General features: G+C 51.3%; 2 protein-coding genes across 3 annotated transcripts; one reads left to right on the top strand and one right to left on the bottom strand.

The window, feature by feature from the left end:
* Positions 1-353: 353 nt before the first annotated feature.
* LOC100902458 (probable nuclear transport factor 2) lies at positions 354-2077 on the bottom strand. 2 transcript variants are annotated; one of them, XM_003744781.1, is made up of 3 exons: positions 1830-2077; positions 829-999; positions 354-719 (listed from the first exon to the last, which is right to left on the bottom strand). In XM_003744781.1, the coding sequence occupies exons 1-3, from the start codon at positions 1938-1940 to the stop codon at positions 606-608; spliced, it is 396 nt and encodes a 131-aa protein (XP_003744829.1). In that variant the 5' UTR covers positions 1941-2077; the 3' UTR covers positions 354-605. The 2 variants fall into 2 exon arrangements, with proteins under 2 accessions (XP_003744829.1, XP_018495671.1); XM_018640155.1 differs by lacking the exon at positions 1830-2077 and having other exon boundaries at positions 829-1402.
* Positions 2078-4767: 2690 nt separating this feature from the next.
* On the top strand, positions 4768-21995 carry LOC100901735 (citron Rho-interacting kinase). Its single transcript, XM_029111865.1, has 10 exons — positions 4768-5029; positions 16415-16600; positions 16715-16909; positions 17054-17226; positions 18112-18223; positions 18340-18573; positions 18754-18829; positions 19757-19994; positions 20205-20306; positions 20591-21995. Exons 1-10 carry the CDS (start codon positions 4835-4837, stop codon positions 20688-20690), a joined length of 1611 nt encoding a protein of 536 aa, XP_028967698.1. The 5' UTR covers positions 4768-4834; the 3' UTR covers positions 20691-21995.
* The last annotated feature ends 348 nt before the right edge of the window (positions 21996-22343 follow it).

Here is a 22343-nt window from a genome sequence, read left to right as displayed (position 1 = left end):
GAGGAGAAATTTTTCACTTCTAATTCAACATCTCAGGGAAATGCAACCTTCGGAAGCAGCTGCCTCGGTCTGTCGGCGAGGAGCAGAGCTCTCGGCCCAGCGGATCCGAAGAGCCCAGATGATCTCTCTCCGAGGGCTCTTACAATTATTATCTCCAACATGAGATGAAACATGTAGCTCGGGAGCTCGAAATTATCACTCGAAATCCTTCGGAATGATGCGATCGATCCCGCGCAGCTAGATCTCGAATGAGTGGCTCCCGAAGCTACACATGTATCTCGAGACAAATGCTTTATCTATCACTGAGGCAAACTGAATCGGAAGTGAAATGAAATGGAGCGAGACGACACGACTTCAGTAATTGATCTGTTTCTCTTTTATTACAAACGCTCCGTTTGCTTATTCTTCCGTTTTTACAAAATCGGCTACCGAGGGTATTCTGGGGAAGATGTTGAGGTGAATCATCCACGCCGGTGACTTGAAATAATTATTTACACTCTTCACGACTCGCGTCGGAACTCAGTTCCGGCCGCTAACGAGGGAGAATAGGAAACGGATAGGGTTGCTGACGTTTCGAATCATTCCGACAACAGTCACTCGCTCGCTTAGGCTGAATGATGGAGAGCCAATCGGAAAATGTCGTGTTCCAGGTAGAAAGAGTCACCGATAGGTTTCAAAACGAAAACTTGGTAAAACGAATGCGGGGGATCATCATCGGTCTGGAACGGAGAGAGGCCGTCAGTCAGACGAGATGGCAGGATGCCGTGCTCAGGAAATCGATATTCTCCAGGAATTAGCGAGTTGAAGATGTTTCACTCGCTGACATACCTTTAATTGCCCTAAAACTACAATCATTATGCCTCCATCGAACATTGGTTGGCAGTCGGTAGCAGTTATAACGTGACAGATTTTCTGAAACGTCAGCGCTTGGAACTTTTCCATGATTTTGGTTCGACCGAAGTGCTGCTCGCCTTCGAAAGTCATAAAGCTCCTGCCCTCCTGGAAAGAAAAAGCGTCTCCAGTTACGACCTGCGGGCAGTAGAGATCAGAGAAGACACCCCGAACCGACTTTGAATGAGAATCCCCTCCCGTGCTCGGAATTTCCAAGAATTCCTGTACAGCTGATGAGAGGGACCGAGAATACATTCCACGTGCAGAGAGAGACTTGCGGATCATAACCGAGCGATGGCGCCGATATGGAATGCTCTCGATTAAGAGCTCAAGTTGTCGCAGCCAACGCCGCCAGAGAGTGTCATCGGAAGGGATGGAACAGTCTGTCAGATTCGCGAAGCTTGACGCCGACTGGATGGAGTCTCAGCCAGGCTTAGCCGGCAGCAATCGCGAAAGCATCCCGATGACATGTATAGATGTGATTCTGGGAGGGAACGCCCGATGGAAATTGCTTCTCTCCGCCATAGAATGCACGAGCTTAGAGCTATCCATGTGCTGCTACATGGCAGGACTCCTGCTCTGCGATATCACGCCTTATCAGTGGAATCGTGTGGACGAGTCATGGTATTTTATGTCCGGCTAAACTTCTCGGTTCTTGATCAATCAGAGGTCCTGAAATATTCCGAATGGCGGCGGCGGCAGCCTCCAATAAGCGGCTTTCGACAGCGGCGGCAACCTTCCATGAGCGGCCTCGTCAAAACATGACTATGTTTGGCGAATCCTCCGAGGTACATTACCAGCTCCGCAGAGAATGATTCGCGATTGTGGTCATGGTCGGATTTCCTCCCAGGAGGGGAAACTTTCAGGGACTGAGCCCCGATCGGCTCGGAGTGTTCGCGAAGGTTCGAAGAGAGCGAGCCGGCGGACCAACGACTTACTTGGTAGAAGTTGGCGAGGTTAGCACGCTGGGCCGCATCGTCGAAGAAGGCGTAGTACTGCTGGATGAACGACTTGCCAATCGTATCATACTGCGGATTTATTCCCGTCATTTTGTGCGCCACGCGATGAGCTGATTTCCGAGACGATTGAGTTCTGATTCGTTCGCACAAGAATTCTAGCTCTAAGGGTAAACGCCGCCGCTACTACTGCTGCTTCTGTGCCTCCTGTTGTTGCGCGAGTTCGAAACGACTCAGAATTCAAGATGGCGGCCGGTAGCGACAGCGTAGCGGTCAACGGCGGCAAACTTTGAAAGGTGGGCCGTCGCGGTGCACCTATCGAACGTCGCTCGCGATCTGGACTGGGAAAGCAGGATATGCTTCTGAGCAATACTTCCCCGAACTGCACTCATCGTCGGGGGAGATTCCCGAGAATTCCTAGGATGCCCTGCGCGACAACAAGCCTTTGAATGAGACCTGGAATAAAGAGTTTCGAGTCGCCGGCACCCATACCGGCATACGTGCGTACACATATGTATACCGGTATCATAAGTTCGACGGATAACTGATTTCCCATCAGTCTTACGTAAGGCTGGGAGATTTCCATGGAATTCGGCCTTGAGAATTCACGGCTTGCTGCTGCTCGCACGATATACCATCGGAGAAAATGCTCGTCTCGTCTTGCAATATGTACTCTAAACGGTGGGCGGAACGAAATGTGACCACAGAGGAACGCAGAATTCTCAGTCCTGGGGTACAGAGCAACATGGGGAGAGGTGACTGCTCGATGAAGTTCTCATGTTCCGTGAGAAGCGGTGACTCGGTGCTCGCGAGCATCTTTTCTGTCCCAAGATCCGCTGCAGACGGATCTCATTCCCGGCCGATTGCGGTAGAGTCCGGCTGCTCTAGGATTTTTCGGCGTACATAGACGACCAGATCAACTCAGATATACCCGTGAGCCTATTATTCAGGGCCCGCCGGATCTGGAGAGCAAAAAGAGCGGGCTGAATCCATCACAAAGGAATCAATGTGAGGTGCTCGCGGGTCCCTTCTATTTAATCGACATGAGGGCTCCTTCATAGGAGAGCGAGAAAACCTTTTTCGATACGTCCTCTGAGCGCTCTTATAGCGACCGAACGATCGGAACAGCATCTGAGAAGACGGTGAGATCCACCATGAATATATTGTCACTGTCGGTATGGTCATCGGATGGAAAAATCCCGATCAATCGGTACCTTGCCTATAAGTACTTCCACTTTTCTCCTCATGTATGAGTCTCGCTGCCCTCGAATGCAGAGAGGGCGGGGGACCGATCTCCAGAGGTATAATCTTCCCCTCAACTAGCCTGTTTCTAACTCGGAGCATTTATCATTTCAGGTAAGCGGGCGAATCATAAGTTTTCAATCTGGACTGCGAAAATTCGCGAATGAGCTCCGCAAATAGACTTCTGCAGCAGTTTGAGAGTTTGTTTGAGAGTTTCTACAGCTCCTTCGAGGGTTCAATATACGAAATGAGAGACCAGATCCCAGGCTACTCCGCGAGCTCGTAGGATCGAGCGGCAGCCTGAGCGAGAATTCCGGAAGCTGATGGCGGAGCGGAAACGAGGGCTCGTAACAGGGATCATTGGTTCCGGAGGCGTCGAGTTTCATCCGTCGATTCGATGTTGCTCATTTTGTGGAAGGTCGTCGTATATCCGAATAGGAGCGAGGAGAGCTTGTGAGGGATTACTCGTGGGATAATATTCCCACATGTTTCTTCGATGGGTCCCGTTCGTGCATCGGGTCATTATTTTTCTCTTACGAGATCCCCAGCGGTGCGATTCGCATAAATGTATAGGAGTCGGAGTATGGATTGCCCAGAGGGTGAGTTTTTCTCTGTTCGCTGGTCCTCCCTGACAAGAGCGGTCCCAGCGATGCCGGCCCCTCCGGGAGAGACCCTCTCCTCGTCGTCCAGCCGCCGAAACAGAGATCATCAAAGAGCCTCAGCTCCGGGTGCCTTCCTGTCGCTTCCGACAATCGTGAGTGCAGAGCCCACCGTCGCTTGAATGGGATTCCGTTTCCCCGCTCGGGGATACGGGAAACTTCGAACTCTACGAGACCTGAGAGTTCTCATCGACTCCACGCAATCGGTACCAGTAAAGCGATGCATAGGACTCAGCTTTGTGATATGACGGTTCTACGCAACTCGTATCGGCGGAGCGATACGTAATATTAGCTCCGCGGAAAGATGGACGGCTGCTCACGTCGATAACTCCACGAAGAAACTCCGTCCTCGTTCTCGACCGATTTCATGGCCTCCTCGTGATCATTCAAGTTTTCACTCATTTGCCGAGCGCCCGTCTCATCTTCAACCTGTAGCATGAACGACGAGGCGAGTTGCTACCGAGAGGGAACGATTGCTTTTCCCCGACCCAGAAAGCCTGGCTGTACCGGCGACCTAAGCGTCGACGATAGAGGCACAAAAAAATGGAAAAATCCCTGGAGCCGTGCTCCAGCGACAGCTCACTCCGCGTCGGGCGAGTGGTGAGGAGGTTGACCGTGGAAATATGCTATCGGTCTCATTTATTCAGAGCGCACCCTTCCAGTCTACCTACGGAATGGATCTCGGAGAAAGGCTGCTAGAAAAATAACAGCGCGCTAACAAACAACGCGAAGAGGAGAAAAACGCGTCTTGGACTCAAGATCAGCTTAGGAAGAGGCGCTTCTTGAGAAACTTTAGAGATACGGATGTCACGTTCGAGCGCGGTAAGATCCAGCTACTCTCGAGACCGTACTCGAAACAAACCCGAATCATTGAGGCTGGCTCGTCCGCCGCTTAACAGTGCTGAGTGGTATCCGATTACGTCGGAACGGAAAAGATCCCTCCTTGGATGTCCGCAACAGCGTACTCGTAGAGCAGAAATAGCGTCGGTCGAGCGACGGCGCGAGCGTCCGTGGTCTTCATGGTGCTGTAGCCTTGTGAACACTCGGAGTTCGGAGGGAACTTGAATCATTGGCTTCAGGCCAAAGATGATCTCATTGTTGAAGTTTAGTGACAGAGTTTCGTCGGCGGGGAAGACGAAACGGATCAGTAGTGACAGCAAAAAGTTCCTGGAGACGTTTGATCGGACTTCCAGTGAGGTTAACGAGCGCCTGACTTGTTCAAGCGGAACGGATCTCGAGAGATCCGCGAGCTTCTGGGAGAATCCCATCAGGCCCAGCGAGGTGAGTCGACGTTTGTTCGTGAAGGACATAATTCCCTTGACCTCCCCCCCTCCCGAATCGGTCCCCGTGCTGCAGGCAGGAATAAGTCAAACTAGACGAATTCGATCCCACCGACCGGTTACCATGATTGTCTCTGAGAAGGATGAGGTCTGAGCGGAAAGCGATCGGGGGAAAGTCATCCGTGTAGAATCCGGGATATCAGCGCCGACATCATTAGGACGAACAGAAAGCGCGTTAGCCAGAAGGAGCTCTTGCTTGTCTGCTTACTCGCATGCCCCGAGCCGCACGTTTTAGACGATTTACTTCTTCGATACATACCTGAATGGAAAGCTTATAGAAAGCTTAAGAGCAAATTCTGTGGTTATTTTCTGCTTGAAATTCACGACAAAACCCTCGTCACAAGACCATTTGCATATTCCGTCAGGGAGGTTCCGCGTAAAAGCAAAACATCCTTCCCTTTGCTTACGAAACTCACGGCTGACCAGCCGGATTCGAATGGAATTGTGTCCGATCCAGATAAGAGAGAAGTCCCGATTGAGATAAGAGAAAAGTCCCGATGGAAACCGTTCTCTCGGCGACTTCCTTCCGAGTTCTTCGTAATTCTCGGTCCAGCGAGCTCCGTGGATAATCGCTTTTGCCGACGAAACATATTATCTTTCACGCGGTTGGATTATCCGGTCCAACAACCTCTCCCTCGCGTTGGCTCCGACAATCGGTCATGCTCCCCGATCTCGGGGATCCAGGAGTGTTTCAATTTTTATTTCCAATCCTTCAATAACTAGACAACACGTGGGAACGTTGTGTATTACACTTTGAGCTAGCCGGAGGAGTAGCCGAGCATCATGTCAGAAACTCAACGATTTTCCGAAATGTGTGTTGTATTCCCGTCGGGAAATTATAGTTATGCAGTGCCTGGCCATAAACGAGGGTCACTACTTCCTTTCGACGGATCAGCGAGACTTTCCTCGATATCATGTGATTTTCCTCCGATGTAGACGAGCGGCTTGTCGTTCTCGAGCTCAGAAGCATTGGAGGCCGCAGGCCGCCTGGAACGTTACCGAATCAACGGAGCAATATTGGGACATTACAATATAATAGTTTCTTCTGGAAGACAACACAGACAGCTCACGGGCGCGCATGGATCGCGGCCATCGCCACGCACAGGAAACAATACGAAAGCAAAACTTCGGCGACTGAGGACGGAGCCACCGATTTCACCAGGCAACGATGCCATCGGCGGAATGACTTCGATCAAGGAAGGAAGTGCGTTCTGTTCTCTAAACTCATTGAAGGAGAGTGATTGAGCTGCTCAACCCCCTTCAGTGACACGTAATGACAGGATTCATCGCACGAAAATGTCGATGTCTTGGGAAAGTCGCCCATGAGAGGTCGCTCCTCGCCGCGATGTTCTATCTCTGGCAACATTCCACGTCATTACGCGTTCCGACGACGCTCGCTCAGCTCTCGACGCTGAACGAGAGCTGTCCGAAACGATTATACACACAGACAGATTCATGTCTAGAACTCGCGATGTAGTTATTTGCTATCAATCATCGAGCATTGACGCCGACGGAAGTAGAGCCAATAGCCAAGCCTCATCGAACGAGACGCGCGAAGAGACTCGTGGGTGCGAAAACTCTGCAAAAAACCATAAAGGATGCTGTGGCCTCCAGAAGTGATGCACCGAATCATCCCGAGGCCAGGACCCTTGTTTCGCTCGATTTCGTGACGACTATTGCTCCGAAGAGAACACCGATAATTTCGACGTCCTCCCCGAATCGAATGATATTGACTCTTCCCGCGGTTCTGTACGTGATCGCGTCCAGGGGACTCGCCTACTAAAGATGGAAGCGGTAGATTACAGAGGGAACGGCTCCCCAAGTAGCGTTGACTACCGATCGACGGGACCCTGACCATATTCAATCTCCCCGAAATTATTTTTCAAGATCAAATCGCAGCCGTCTTATGTGGAGCCACAATTCGGTGACTCGGTCGCTATCCGGAGCGCATGTTTTCGAATGCGGGTGCCATGTATATGCCGAGGCGATAGCATCATCGACGTCGCGTCGCTGGGAAGTGTTCCACGCGGCATTGCTGCCACTCGAAATGGATGGGCACGCAGCGGAGCTCCATTCGGTCTGTTCGGAGTTCGGAGCCCCGAGCCAGACGGAGGAACGCAAGGTGCAAGTCGGTTATGAGCCTCGTCCACGGAAGTTGACAGACAGTCCGAATCGCCGTTTTCCCTCTGCGGATCCAAGGTGGCAAGTGATCGAGCTCATCGTCTCTTTCTCATCTAAGCATTTTAGCGTGCGCCATCATCCGATCGAAGAGTCGCAGTCGGGAGCTTTGATCACGGTCGTCCTTTATTCTTGAAAGGTACGGTGAGTGTCGAGAGAGCTGAACAAAATTTTCGGCTACACGAATGGGTAACAGTAGACTGGCCGGAAGAACGACCGCGAAGATCAATTGAATTTGAATGATTCGAAGTTTGTTAGAGGCAACTTCTGGGAAGTCCAGGTTTTTTCCCGTCTTCAAGGGGTCATCTTCTCTGACAGATGCGGCGACTTGCCCCTTTTGTCTGATTTCTGGACCCGCTCAGGGAACGGCTCTTGTCATGGTCTTGTCTCGTGGACACAAGAAAAGGATCGAAAGCAGAATCCACAGCGAAGAGGCGACGGAGAAGAGTCACGGTAGATCCGAGACGAATTCGTCGGTTTGCTGCGTCGACCACACGGTCTGGCAAAAATCTATGTGTTTGCGCGCGCACTTGTTCGTCTGCGCTTTCGATTTCATTCGGCTGGCTCTTGGGCGGCAAGCCATCCCATTATACTCCCAGATGTCCTTAGCCAATTGTTCGTCGTCAGATCGGTTGGGTGGTTGTCAAAACAATCTGAAAGGCGTCACAGCCTTGCGTGAACATAGTGAGCAAGAATCCAGGAGATAAAAACTGCGAGAAGGAATTTCTGCACTTGAGAGACGATTTCTGCGCTTTGCGCCTTGGCTTTGCGGTCGACTGCCGTCCGATGAAGTATGCGACCGCGTTCGAAACACCTTTGGGAGGAAGAAAATTCAATGAGTTGAAGGCTATCGACCGAAGGAATCGCTTGACTATTTGACGACTGTCAGCGTGGATTCGACATCATCCGACGACACGCTGACGTCGCCACCACCGCTTACGTCGCGTGGTCTCCTCAACGAAAAACGCATGCTGTCAACACGGAAGCGTGGCGACTGACTCCGTCGGCGATTTGTGGATATTTCCCTGGCTGCACGAAAAATGCAAAACGATAAAGCAGACATCTGCTGACGCTCAATCGAGTTTTGGCTCCACTCCGATCTATTGTACTCTAGACATGGAATGGTCGATACGCGGCCCAACTTCTGTCCGGCTTCGGGGACGGGACCGGATATTAGGAGAGACAGAAAATCGTTTCCCGGAGCGGTCGGAGCATCTCGATCTCGCGACTTATTTTCTTCTTCGCTTCTTTATCGCCCGCGATCGAAAGCACAAGATTCTTCGGCATAGTACATACATAGTACATACATTCCAAAGATCGGTCGATACAAGAGCAGAGCGGAGCACAAAGAACTTTCCTTGAAAGTAAATAAATATCCTGAAATCTTCGCTGCGGCGCGGCTCAGAGTTTTATCTGACTCCTGACGGTTGTCGACAGAAGTCACACGTCCGAAAGGCTCGGAAAATTCGAGCCAAAAATATCCGCGTCGAATTATTGATTGGCCTCATGTACAGGAACTTAGCGTGTCGGTTCCGATGAAGCACCCCGAGTAACGAGTTGTTACGTGAACTAATGTCAATAAGCGAGGAGAGGGATAGGCACTCAATTCTTGAGGGACCTCGCGAGTTTCCAACAGAAGTTCATGTACCTCGGAAGCTGAGACGCAGTAAATTAGAAACGACTTTCGGGCATGAAGAAATTCTTCCTCAACATGGACCCGATCACTCCACGCAACCGAAACACTCGACTACGTCATTGCGACCCTCAAGGTCGTCGAAGGTCAAGTCGAATACGAAGCGACCGAAGAAGAAGAAGAAAGCGAACAGAAACAGAAGATGAATTTTGTTGACTGCCAAAATAGCGAGAGAGATTTTGACGGGCATCCGTATGTTCGTTCGTCTGTGTGTCGGTGGCGTGTCGGATGCTCCGTCGTAATATTTGCCGGAGGAGCATTCGGCGGCTATCAGAAAACGCTCAACGAGGAAGTCGTGTCTCCGGCCGGGCCGAGGAATATGGCGAGTGTCGAAATTCCGATTTCGGCGCCAAATCACCTCTCGCGGGGGACGCTATGACTCGTGGTGGCCATTAAACGTTTGAGGAGTTACGGCTAAGAGAGTGACGATCAGAAATATCTGTCTGGGGGGAATGTTCCGATGCCCATCGACACGTCGAGCCCATGACGCAACCTATGGCCTCTCCGTGTTGGCGCAAACCGTACCGAACACTTACGTCGCGTCTTCCACGCGAGCGGATGCTTATCACAATTATTCGTGGAGCGTGGAACAATTAATTCTGCGAATGTATCTAACTGAGGATCGACGCCCCTCTGGATGGAGCCTCACCGAGAGCCAAGTCATTGTTTGCTGACTTTCTGGTTCTGGCGAACTTTGCGGTGATGATCGACACACGACGCCCGGACACTGAACGGAAATCCACGCCAGCATCCCACCGAGGCTCCGCGCAGCGATGCGGGGTTTCCAGTCCCCGCAAGAGAACAATTCAGCTTGAAGATCGCTCTCACTCACTCTGTCACTCTTTTTCACCGTAGAGGTTCGAGGGAACTTGCAGAGCGATACCGTGCGCGGTCGAAGAACCCCATGTTCCCCCGACGATATCGGTGGGGCTTTCGCTTTCACGAATCCATGTCCTGTCTTCGGCGGGCAACGCTGCTTCAGAAGAGTCTTGACAGACAGTTGGCCAGCCAGCCGGCCGGACGGGCTCGGGCAGGCGACCGCCCAGAATTCTAATGGCTTCAGTCGCTTGTGAAGAGTGTCGTTCCAGAACAATTATATGACAAGCTCGCTAGGGATCGTTCTGCAAATTCCGCCCCGGCTCGCGCTGTCCCGGGGCATGTTCCACTGGTCTCTCGTTCGATTTGCTCCACGGGCAAACGAACGAAAGCTCGCTAGGGTCAATTGGTTCTTCATTTGAAGAACCAACGAAATTTCGGTCGTACGGCGATTCGCAGTCGCCACGCACGGCGCTCCTTCGTAGCCTGCGGTCGATGGAAATTCTTCATTTGCGCCTTTGATCGCGGACAGAGAATTGAAATACCTCGAAATAAGATCCGAATAAATATATAGAATGGATATGCCCGAAACGCCGGTCGTTACTTGGGGCAAGAGCACGTTTCGCGAAGCGTGTAAATCTCATTGAAGTCGATGGCGAGAGAATTTCAAAAATTTGCGGTAATTGAGTGACGGTCGCGCGAGTTGAAGTTGATTGCCGCCGTTTTGAATTACGTCGCTCTGCCGCGATTTGCTTTCGGGACAGCTGGAACTATTGCGGGCAGATCTGTGACCACTATCGGCAGATCTGTAAATAAATTTCAAATACAGGTCTCGGCGGACACAAAAGACTTTGATGAATGAGAAAAGCGACGTCTTTGTCTGCGAAGAGACTCCAAGCGAAAAACCAACCCGCCCGACCGACCGTCTGGTCGAGAAGATAGGCGTCCGTGTGCCTACTATAAGTATATCGCCAGAGCCCCACTGTCCCGAACCTCCCCAGCTGATTTGGTCTGCTATTCGATGGTCAAATAATCGGAAATATCCTCATGAGGTCTCTGGGATACTTCGCATTCAATTATCTCGCGAAAACGCGCGAGGAGGTCGCCTATCGGAGCACAGGATCCAGGGACGCACCGAATTATTTTTGGGGGGCGGAGGGGGCAAGAACTCAAGAACGATGACACGCTAGATACTGATACCGACAAGTGCACTTCCTTCCGAAGAAGTGCAATCGACGGTATTGGTTCCGAAGGGTGCCCGGTCCCCCTCTTTCCTCGTTCTGCCCACCCATGAGGAGACGCTTCCGACCTCAGCTCCGGTCGTTGATTTCTGTTCTTTTCGTCAGTCCACTGCTTGAGAGTAGTTTACTCCATTCGATGTCTATTGTCCGGTTCGAAAGCGTGGTCGCAGTCTGGGGTGCGGCACCATCGTCTTCTCCGGAGAATTCCGTCGACGTCCCCTTTCCAGAATAGCGAGGGGCGTGGATTCTTTCCTTCCACCGGCGGCTTCAGAGCAGCTCAGGCATCCACGCGCTCCTCACTTTCCGATCTCACCTCAGCGCTTTCGGTGTTTGTGCGTGTTTATCCGTGCTCGTGTCGATGTGTGACTCGATCATTTGTACCTCGGGATACAGTGCTGCAATTATTGCGGAAGCTAACGATTTCTGCTCGAGCTCCCTCTTTTCTGAGCCGGAGTTGTTGATTACCGAGGATAACGTGAGCTCTCTTCTTTGAATGCCCGAGCGGACGGATACCTGAACGCTGATCGCGAATCAACATCTCAAAACAAACAGATTAACACAGATGATTGGGGATGGAACCTCGCACCCGATAAGACCGCGCCGCCGTGAGCGCCGGCATCCGGAGTCGGCTCGACCGAGGGGCGTACCTCGGATGATTTTCACGTCATCCACATACTCACTCGGCGAATCGAATTTGCCGAGACTCGATCCCTGTATCTCATTCAGCTGTGGTAGAGGCCAATCGATCCCCATGGAACCGAACACTGTAGGCAGAAGAGCAGCAAAGACATGGGGTCCTCAGCATAGATTTCTCGGATTTTTCGGTCGTAGTCGAAACTCCATGCTACAAGGTGCAGAGATCAAACGATTCCACTCTGACACAGACAGATAAATTGCACGAGCGACAACGTCTTCCTTCAATGATCCGGGCCGGGAGATACTCCGACGAATATGCCAACAATGAGCTTTCTGGATTCCAACTTAGCACTGGCTTCTTGATAGCTATCACCAGAAAATTCCCTCACAAGAAGGCTGTTTCACTGTAGAAGTCTGAATATTTGCGCGACCAAACAAAGAATCTATCGACGGTTACCGAGCTTTTAATCAGAAGATCGACTGCTTAGTCGCCCGCAAGCTAGTTTGAAAAATCGATCGGTTCGTGGGGTGTTTCGCGTGAATGTATTTTCACTGCGCTGCACGATCTATGACTCCAGAAGGGGCGGGGTACACCGTCCACCTCTGTACGGTCGATATCTAGATTTTTCTTGCAAAGCTCAATGTAATCTGTTTGTACCGTTTGCCGAACTTCAACCACTGTCCGTTTAGTCCCTGCTAGGGGTCCGGACACCGACAGCTGTTATTTACGCAGTTGCTTATTCCGAACGAAAAAAGCGATCCTCATATCCGCGAGGAAAGAAAAACAATCGTCATGGGCTTCCTCTTCGGTTCCATTTGCGACGCCGACGACATCGAATGGTGCTCCTCGAGACGTCATTTTCGCCCGCCGGTGGTAGTCACCTAGTGAGAATGTTGGCAAAGTGACAAGCGAACCGCCCGGCAGGCGCACGATTCGATCGACAGAAAACCCGGCATCGTCTTTCGGAAGTTGACTTTCAATTTCACTCTGGCGGCAGATCCCACATGTGAAACAGAGGTGCCGTCCCAGAAATATTTGAGTTGCGTCCTCTTTTGTTTTCGGAGGCCGACGGCCTACGCTGAAATCGAATTCCTCCTAGCTGTGGCTTGCTCCGGTGAGGGGATGCTCCGCATAAGACTTGTTCTCTCCTCATCGCTGAAAAGCTCGCTTTATCAGGGAATGATTGTACGATATCAACAGCGATCGACGGTGACTCCATTGATTTTAGGCGAGGAACTGAAACGCATTGTCACCTTCGGACCAAGCGTCCCTAATGTGGAGCATTCACGAAACCCAGATAAGCCGCGAATACTTCTGCGAAAATTACTCGTCAGCCTTCCATCATTAAAAGGCCTCAACAGGCAATCGTGTGTCCGATTGTTCAAAGTTTTATTGTTGTACGATCTGATAGAACGTTCTTTGGAAAACGCCATCATGATCGTTGCGGCTGCCTCTGGGATACGCGCATCGGACGTGATCGAAGCTTTTTTAATGGTTTGCTGGAGGCCGAAAACATCACAACGACATCGAACCTGTTCGTGGAACGGCATGTAGCCTACTGGAAGATAGGTACTAGTAGATTCCACGACGTCAATGAACCCAAACATGGCGGCTATCGGCTCTCGTACGCGACGAGACATCTACCTTGCTCTCCAGGGTTCTAGGGAAACCTCGCCATGAAACTGGCAGTAGGAGGTTTCGAATGAAGAAACATACAGCGGGGACATTGGGAGCGAAAACGCCATCCTGGAGTCGTGACGACATCTGGCTACAGCAAGACCGGGTGGTCTGACAAGTCGGTCAACCCCCACTCGATATCCGTGCTTCTCAATCAGTCAGTCAATCAATCATTCCTACATATCATCGATCGATCGATTCATCTGACAGCCGAATCGTCATCGACCGAAATCCTTCGATTTGTGGTCATTCAAGTAGCGTTTTGTTTCCAGTCTGCAGAGGCCAAAAATCGACCCAATCTGGAATTCGTCGTCGCCGTCATTATCGGTCTTGAAATGCTCGCCTTTCCATTATCGGTCCATGACATTGTCCTCGATCGCTGGAATAAATTTGCAAGTCAGTCGGCGCCTTGTGCCTGCAAAAGTCCAGCTCAGGGGATCCGCCTCGGGGGAGCGTTTTGCTTTTACTGCGAGAACGTCCCAGATGAATCTCTGCAGGACTCGGAGACTCGAGTTCTCTCACTCGCGGTCGCTCCTCGACACTTGGTGAAGTACTACTTCTCCTTGCCAAAAAAGACCCCCGCGGCTCGCGGTACGCTGAATACACTCGCCTCATTCTCACACAAGCACGCCTGGTCATTGTATCGGAAATTATCGAAGACTGAATAAAAGACGATCCGCGGACGACGAGCGGCGCTTACGCTTTTTGGAGACAAAAACCTCGCACGCAATCAACACATTAGGCGACACTCCACATCGAATGAACGCTGATTATGAGCGTGAGGAATCTGATCCCCTCGGGCAGCATCGTGGATATCTCCAGTATTTTTTTTCACTCTTCCGTTCATGTTCTCATCGGATAACGCTCTCTCATTATTTGGATACCAGCCGAAGAACGATCGCATTCCAACCGACCGGATCTCTCGGATCGGTCGTCACGCCGAAAGTTCAATAGAGAGGCCACAGTGGCGGCCCTTCAAGATAGTTCATGGGTGTTTTGCCGCCCGATCCACACACCCGGAGCTCCTCTGCCGAGAGCCGTCCTGAGCGGCGCGGGTCGACGACAACGAAGACAACGCAGCCCTAACTTCCAGCCCGTAGGTTTTCCCATCGACTGCTATGGACTCACCCGTTCAAATTAACCTTATTCGTTATCAGCACGAGCCCTGCGAAAAGAGCGATATTCTTCTTCTCGTTGCTTCTCTCGTGTCAGCGGGCTGGGTTTGTTACGGTCGAGCGGTCAATGACGTTCGGCACGACCGGAATGAACGGGGTGAAGGCGCTAATAACGCGAGCGACATTCCCAACCACTCCACCAGGAGCCAGTGCTCCGCGAGCGCCTGACAACAATCCGTGAACTCATTGCCCGGTCGAGGTTGACTACAGATTTCATCTTCATTTTTTCTTGGTCCTCCCAATCGTATACGAATGGGTTCCTTATCGGGCTGATTGGAAAAAATCATTTTCACTCAAGTGTATTCCTGAGGCGTATTATACCGAAGTCCTGAAGTTTCGCTTCGGAATCGACCTTTATTCCGACACCATGGAAGCGTCGGAGTCCGTATCAATGTACGCGTAGTCTCTGTTGCGTGTCAATATGGTCTGTGCAGACATGGTCATTCATTCATGATTGCGTGCCGCTCAAGTGCGTCACGGAATGGGTTCATTCGCAATTCTCGACATGACCTTAAGGTATTTGTATCTTGCCATGAGTCGCGCCGTACAGGAGAGGAACCACAATCGGATGGCTCAAAATTCTCGGAAACCCCCGACTGATCCTCGATCGTCGTGTTACATATGCAGCATGCGACGTGAGGTGACACTTCCCTCCTCCATTATCCCGGTCCTCCTGCTTCTCCATAGATGACGGGGCTCTCGTGACTCGGGGACTCTCTCGACTCCACCTAGTTTTCCTTCTCTCACGAAAACGCTCGAAAAGGCCAGAGCTTGAGTCCCTCTCGTATCTCTCTAGAGCAGGTTTACGTTCGCGTCGACGACACTCAGTTCGTCGCGGACTCGATGCCTGTTCACTCGTTCGTTTGCTCCGCTCGGTGGAATATTTATTACGAAATTCTCGTGGGGCCTGCTCGGCGGGCTTGAAGAGCGAGCGAGCCGACTCACTGATCCGTTATGCAGACTACATCTGAACTGTCACTCAACGACCCCGCGGATGCCAGGAATCAGAGACTCGAGAGGGGACATGTGCCTCCACGACTGGACGACTTGTGCATACTCATGTACCCTTGGGCAGTGCGAACGTCGCAGCTTCCGCGTCAGAGGAATCCAATCTAATTTCTAGTATCGGCAACAGCCTCCTGACTCGAGGTTCGACTTGCCAAAGTGCAGGGAATACGGCTATTGCTGTGGAGACCAACTCCCTCGAGAGGAGAAGAAACTCCAGCTCGCTTGCGGTGCCTAGCTATCCATCGGGCAGGTGGCGCGTTCAGACGCCTCGCGAGACTCGTTCGCGATGGATTTCTCAGAGTCCTAGGAGACCTCTGTTTTCTCGACGTTCCCCCGTAGTCAGCTGCTGAAGAGTTGTTCGTGTGGAATTTTTGGCGGGCACAGAAAAGCTGAAAGTGAAGTATGAAGATGTGGATTTCGCCGTGGAGACATTTTTGGAGCATTCTTCTCCGAGCTTCGAAAGAAAAACAATTCGCCAGCTTCCTTCACACCTACCTGGTGCTGCGTTCCGTTGTCTACGGAGATCCTGTGAGTGGTGCTGATTACCTGGAGAAATGGCGCAACCTACGACGGTCCGACCGAAAGACCGATTCAATGACGGTCCCACTAGCGTGTGAGAGCGCAAAAATAGCGTCGGCATTCGAAGAGCAGTGATGAACGACCACGGCCAAGGAATGATGCGGGAGGAATAATTTCTGGGTTGACTTTCGCAGTCTGTTTGCGTTTATATTTTCGTCGGGGCGTTCGATTCTTCAAAGATTCGTACTGACGACTGAATACGCAGCTATACGAGGGTGCCGTGACAGTTCTGTCGATGAGTTCGACAGCTGATCGTTCTTACTCTCTCAGATGCCATGAATAATTTGCTCGAGCTCCTCTGATAACCGACATTTTTTTGCAGGGCGGCGACGATGAGCAAGAAGAAATGCGAGTCCGTTTCGAAGCCGAGGGCTTTCGATCGGAAGAACTCACGGATGCCAAGAAACTACTGCACGTTTGGAGATGGCTGGTCGATTCGGAAACGAATTGCACGTCGTTGCGGAACCAACTCGATAAGCTCCATAAGCAGCAGAGCGCCGAGATGAAGGTGAGGCGTCTCGCCGGATCCGGAGAGTCCCATCCTGAGTTCGATAATATTACAAGCTCTTGGTTCCGATTCGGAGAGAAAGCGAATAACTAGACTCGTCATGTCTCTTGTCAGGAAGTGGAATCCTACATCGAACACATCCAATCGCTGTTCGAAGAGAAGGTTTCACGGGTCCAATTCGATAACCGGGCTTTGCGCCGCGAACTGGAGCAAAAAGTTCCGTCGGATCTGACCGTCTCAGAGATCCGGCGACTGCTGCAACAAGAGGGTCTCGCAGACAGCTCCACTCCGATGACACTGGCGGAACAAGTGAGCATTTTCGATCATCGAGCTTCCTCTCCATTTCGAGATGGCAGTCTCTCCTGGAGACCTCTTATTAATGAGCGACTCATCTTCTCCCCGTGGCTGAAATGGCGCAAGGCTCCAAATTCTTACCATTGTGTCTCCCGCCAGGTGGCATTTGTTCTTACCGAGAGAACGCGTCTCAAAGAAGAGCTCGATCGTCAGCGGGAGCGAGAATTGCGGCTCGAGGAAAACCGAAAACTCTACAACAACCTACCCGAGTCGATGAAATTGTCCGCGACCACCTCGACGGCCGACGACAACAATTTCTCCGACGACGACCCGTGAGTAATGAATTCGGTAGCGGCGTACATTTGGCTGAAGAATGTCGAGCGATGAAAGGTTCTCCGAACGCCTTCCAAGAAGACAGGAGAGCGAATACTGATTCACTCAGAGGAGATGTCGATAGTTATTGGCGTTTTTCGGGAATCGAATGACTCGACGAAGGAGATCGGTCTAACTGATAGCCCGGCGGGAATGAAATGAACGCGCACACCGAAACATTTCAAGGGTCCCGGAATGATGAATGGACAGTCTTACGGACCGTTCCCGCTCCCGAAAGAATATCGAATTCACCCTCGAACAGCAGAAATTCTCGACGGAACCGAATCCATCGATGAACAGACAGAGAGAGCCTCACACCGTTTCTCGGCGGTTCCGTCCGAAGAAGCAGCGATAAGGGAGGTGGACGAGGCTAGGCGGCTTTCTCGAGACTGCGGGGATTTCTTTGTGTTGAACTCGGAGAGCTCAATGCTCGCTGATAGGCTTGGACAAGTCGGATATCTTCTGAGTCCTCAGCGGTTCCTCGCGCGGGGAGCGAGGAATTCCGCTGAGCTGCCAAGCTGGGACGCTTTCCAAAGGCGTCTCAGTCCGATATGCTTGTCGTTCCGCTCTCTGAGGACGGCGTAATTGATTTCGTTTCCGCTTCTAACCCCAGCGATGTTCAGCTTGTGATGATTCACGGGGAGCAAAGTTTCATAGCGCTGCTCCTCCGTTGAGTACATCGCCGACTGGAACTACCTATGAAGGAATAATCTGAAAGATTTAGGAGTGACAGACTCCGCCTACGGAGAGCAACCGTAGGGAAGTCGACCGGACACTGGCGTAATTGCCGAAGGGAATCTGGAGATATTGCATGAGCCAGGAATTATCCTCTCGTACTTTTCCAGGAGCAGCGACGAGGGCGATTACGCGAGGATCCGGAGTCCACCACCGTCGCCCCCGAGAAGACAGTCGAGAATCGACTCCAAGCGCCAAACCGACGATTCTGTGAAACGCAACGTGAGTATTGAACCTCAGAGATATCGAAGAGAATGTCTTCAACGAGCGCATACAATCGTTATGGGAGCTGGTGTTTAGAGCTCGGAAGATCCCCATTATTTCTTCCCGAACATCAGATTCGCGACCCTGGAAACATCAAACCGATGATCGCTGATAAGCAGTGGATCAAGAATCTGTTGCAAGACGGTCCTCGAACACCGACTTCTCCCAGCAACGCGAACTCCTCAGGGGACGAACAGAACGCCAACAACAGGCTCCACAGCCGTATCGAGACGTTGACGGATAAACTTGTGCATATGGAGAAAGCCAATCGCCAGCTGGAACTCGATAATGAGACCCTCGGCTTCAAAGTGAGTTTCTAAAAAATCCGTCCTGATGGTTCGACGCTACGGGGATCTCGGAAACACTCCCTTTGTCCGTTGTTCGATATTCCGAACTCAATCAGATCCCGGGCGTCAGGACTCCGTTCGATGAGAAGTGGCCTCTCCATGAATTATTATCCATGTGTCTGAGACAAGGAATTCTTCCAGCTGTCAGAAGCCATGGTCCAATGTGATGAACTCGAACAACGACTTCGTCTCGCAAAGGAGCACTCGACTAGCGACAGTGAGTAGTTCAAAGGCGATTTTTCTCGAAGATATCACACGCCACCCATGCCGCGGAGAACAAACAATACATGGTCTCTCCTCCCACGGAGTTCTCTTTGAGTTCGGTCGCCGGAACATAATAGCGGAGCAGCTTCGCGTGATTCTGGGCTTCGATTCGAATCGATCGGACAAAGGAGTATTAGTTACAACACTCGCAACGAAGCAGTCTCCAAACAAATTGTGCGACCGGCCTATCGATCGTCCCGGCATCTCTTTCCCTATTGATTGGATATCGGTCTCTCTCATAAGTCGGGTGCCTAAGACACGGGGTAGTTCTGAAGAGACGCTGACCATTTTCATCCGGATTCCACGCTCGCAGAAGACCTGTCTGTGTGGCAAATGTGACTCCTCGCATTCGGCGGAATTCCCCGCATCCAACGTGTGATCTCAGTATACGCATTCTCACCGAGAGCGTATTACTTCGACGCTTGATACACCGTATACGGTTCCGAATCGTTGGCGGATAACGTTCTGAAGGCTTTCTGCCTACTGCCTTGCGTAGTATGGGAGAGGAAATCCCAATTGACGGGGGGGATACCGCTGTGGAAACATCCACGACGGTGTTCGCTGAGCTGAGAAGACGTTTATCGCTTGGAGTTCGGAACTCGAGTTGTGAGAGCCGTTGTAAGGCTCGTTCTTCAGTTGGCGGATGGGACCCCACCAATTCGGACGTGTCGATGGAGGAAGCCGGTGATTACCACGAGATCCGATTGTTCATCTGGCTTCGCGGAGCCCGAGATATGTCTTACAGTCGATACTCTATCAGGATGCCCAGAGATTGATGGTGTCACGCCAGCTATTTCTGCCTGGCTCCTGAAATGTCTCGAGCACTCCAACCAGACCAAATCCGCGGATGTAAAACCTTTTTGCTTCGATATATTTGCAGAGAGTGGTGCTGGATCTCGATCGCAGCCGGAGTCTCCCGTCAAGCAGTCATTCATGCAGACGCTCGACAACAGGATCACCTCCTCCGACGTCGGACTGATGGGGCACTGCAAGAAACTCCACAAGGAGGTCGTGTCTCTCCAGGATCAGCTGTATCAGACAAGCCAGAAACTCGAAGCGATGACCCTGAAGTATCAGGACAAGAAAATCCGACAACAGGAGAAAATTCACTCGCTGAGGTAGGTGACTGGACTCTGTTTCGACTCCGAGTTGCCTCGTAGATCAATAAATCGTGAATCCCCGCCTCAAGATGCAAAGAAGCCAACATTCATCCCATCATCAGGCTTGACCCCATATCATGTGGTTTTTCTCTGTCAGGAGAATGGTCGCCTTCCCACTGACCGGAGAGGAAAATTACCTAAATAATTCTCGCGAATTCTTTCTCACAGAGAACAGCATCGCGCTGAGATCGCAAGGCTCATCGAGAGAATCGAAGGACTGCAAACTGAAGTCAAGTCGCTCCAGGATGAGAAAAAGAATCTCTTGAAAAGGTACGTCCATCCTCTCCTGGTTTCACATTCGAGGCCTTCATTGGGCTCTTTGAACGGGACTGGCGGGACGGGAATCGCGAGGGAAATTGTACCAATGGTCGAAGTCGAGAGGATCGGAATGAATCTCATTTGCATGAAAGTCTTTGTTCCGTGTATTCATCTCTATCCTGAGACATGCTGCCACTAGAACTTTCGCCTTGCTTAGCAAATTCCACGGAGGCTCTCGAGAGCTGTCGCAAAAAAAGAAGTTGGATCCATATCAATGATGATGATTCTTCTTGCAGTCTCCTGGAACGAGAGGAGGGACTCGTGACTCGAGCGCCGGACTCGGCTCCGAAAAGCTCCGCGGACCGGCTCACCGAAACCGTCCCCACTCGGCTGTAGACAGCATGGCTATAATTCTCCATCCAGACATTTGCATTATCGACTTTCTTCGGTGACGAACACGACGGAAGGGAGATCGACGGTCCAGGAGGCCGTTGTTCCGCACAAAGCAAAATCACATCGGCTCCAGTCGGCGACGGCATATTCGATGATAGATCCAGGGAGCGGATCCCCGGGAGGCTCTCAGTCCCTCTGTCAGGAGGTCGATTCTATTCGCAGCTCAAGACTCCCTACCGGATCATGGCAAGCAGGAACGCGATATCGAATCGACCGTTGCGTGAGACGTCGAGGGAATCAAAATCTTATTGTGAATCCGCACCGATTCAGGAATTATTGCCAGCGGACCTCCTCTTAGTCAAGTGCCCGAGGCACAAGGCGTCTCCGACGCTGTGGTTCTGCCAAAAAAATGAAAAAGTCCATGTGTTCGTCCATTTTGAATGTTTGATCCCGCGTGATTCATACCGAAGCGACGACAAAGGTATGAACGATTCCAGCTGTCTTGAAGGACAGCACATTTGTCGAATCGAGTCAATCATCTCACATCGAGAGATTCCCATTGTACATACAATCAGTCGGAAGAGTCATCAACCTTAGCTTAGAGATAGGGAAGCGAAGGCGAGGTTCGCAGCGCTCGGATCATCCTTACAAAGATGCACACGTCCGCGGCTCGCCGGTTCTTCCGGCAGAAGTATCAATCGTTGTGTAATTCGCGATGCAAGGCGGACGAGAGGCTGGAACTCACCTCCCATCAAACCATTGCTGTGTTGAGTTGAATTTCGATAGATTTTCATTCATTCACACCGTCCAGAGGAGCTTCAGAAGTTCGTTCGTCGGCCCATCAAATCTGTTCCCGGGTCCGATTCTGGCCCATCTCAAGACAGAAAATGGTGGTCGCTGTGAAGCTTTTTGAGGGATGACGGAGCCAAAGGGGCGATTATGGGCCGAGCGAAGCGTTCTGAAGCGTACATCAATTCGTCCAGAGGAGTCATGGTGTTCGGCAGGATCCCACGGAGTTTTCCACGCGAATTTGTTTTCGTGATAGGGATGGAATCTCGAAGATTCCGCGACCGAACCTCGACTCCTCGACCTCTTTCGGCATCGGCAGCTGATGCGCATTATTATTTATAGGCAGGCATACACTTGCATACATCCCATGCGTCAACTCCTTCATCATCAACATTTGTTAGGGAATGTATGAACGCGCTGACATGAAGAAGCGTGCAGGAGAGTCGCTTATGTGAATTGATTGCAGCTTCATGTATTTGACTAGATACCCAATAAATGTCTCGAGGCTCCCATGGCTCATCCGAAAACTTCAATTTCTCTTGTTTTCACGAAATCAAAATGAATGATTCACGCTGCCGTCGTTCCTGGTCTTTATTGGTAACAAATAGAGAGATGGGCTCGACATCTTCCCCTCCCTCGGCTGTCGCCCTCGATTCGGGTGAACTGTCCAGGTGACCGGAGTCCCCGGATAGTGATGGGGTGGTAAAGTTGCATTCATTCATTCATTCATTCATTCGATCGAGCGCTTCCTCGAAAAAATACGAAGGAGATGTACCGAAGTCTCGAATCTTTGCCCCCCGATGACTCGAAGGGAGAACGCGAGAACTCCAGACGGAGAGTCATCCAAGAGAGATGAGATTCAATGTT

This window comes from Galendromus occidentalis, unplaced genomic scaffold (genome assembly GCF_000255335.2).
Source record: "Galendromus occidentalis unplaced genomic scaffold, Mocc_1.1 scf7180000077475, whole genome shotgun sequence".
NCBI lineage: Eukaryota > Metazoa > Arthropoda > Arachnida > Mesostigmata > Phytoseiidae > Galendromus > Galendromus occidentalis.
This window is presented reverse-complemented; position numbering and strand designations above follow the sequence as displayed.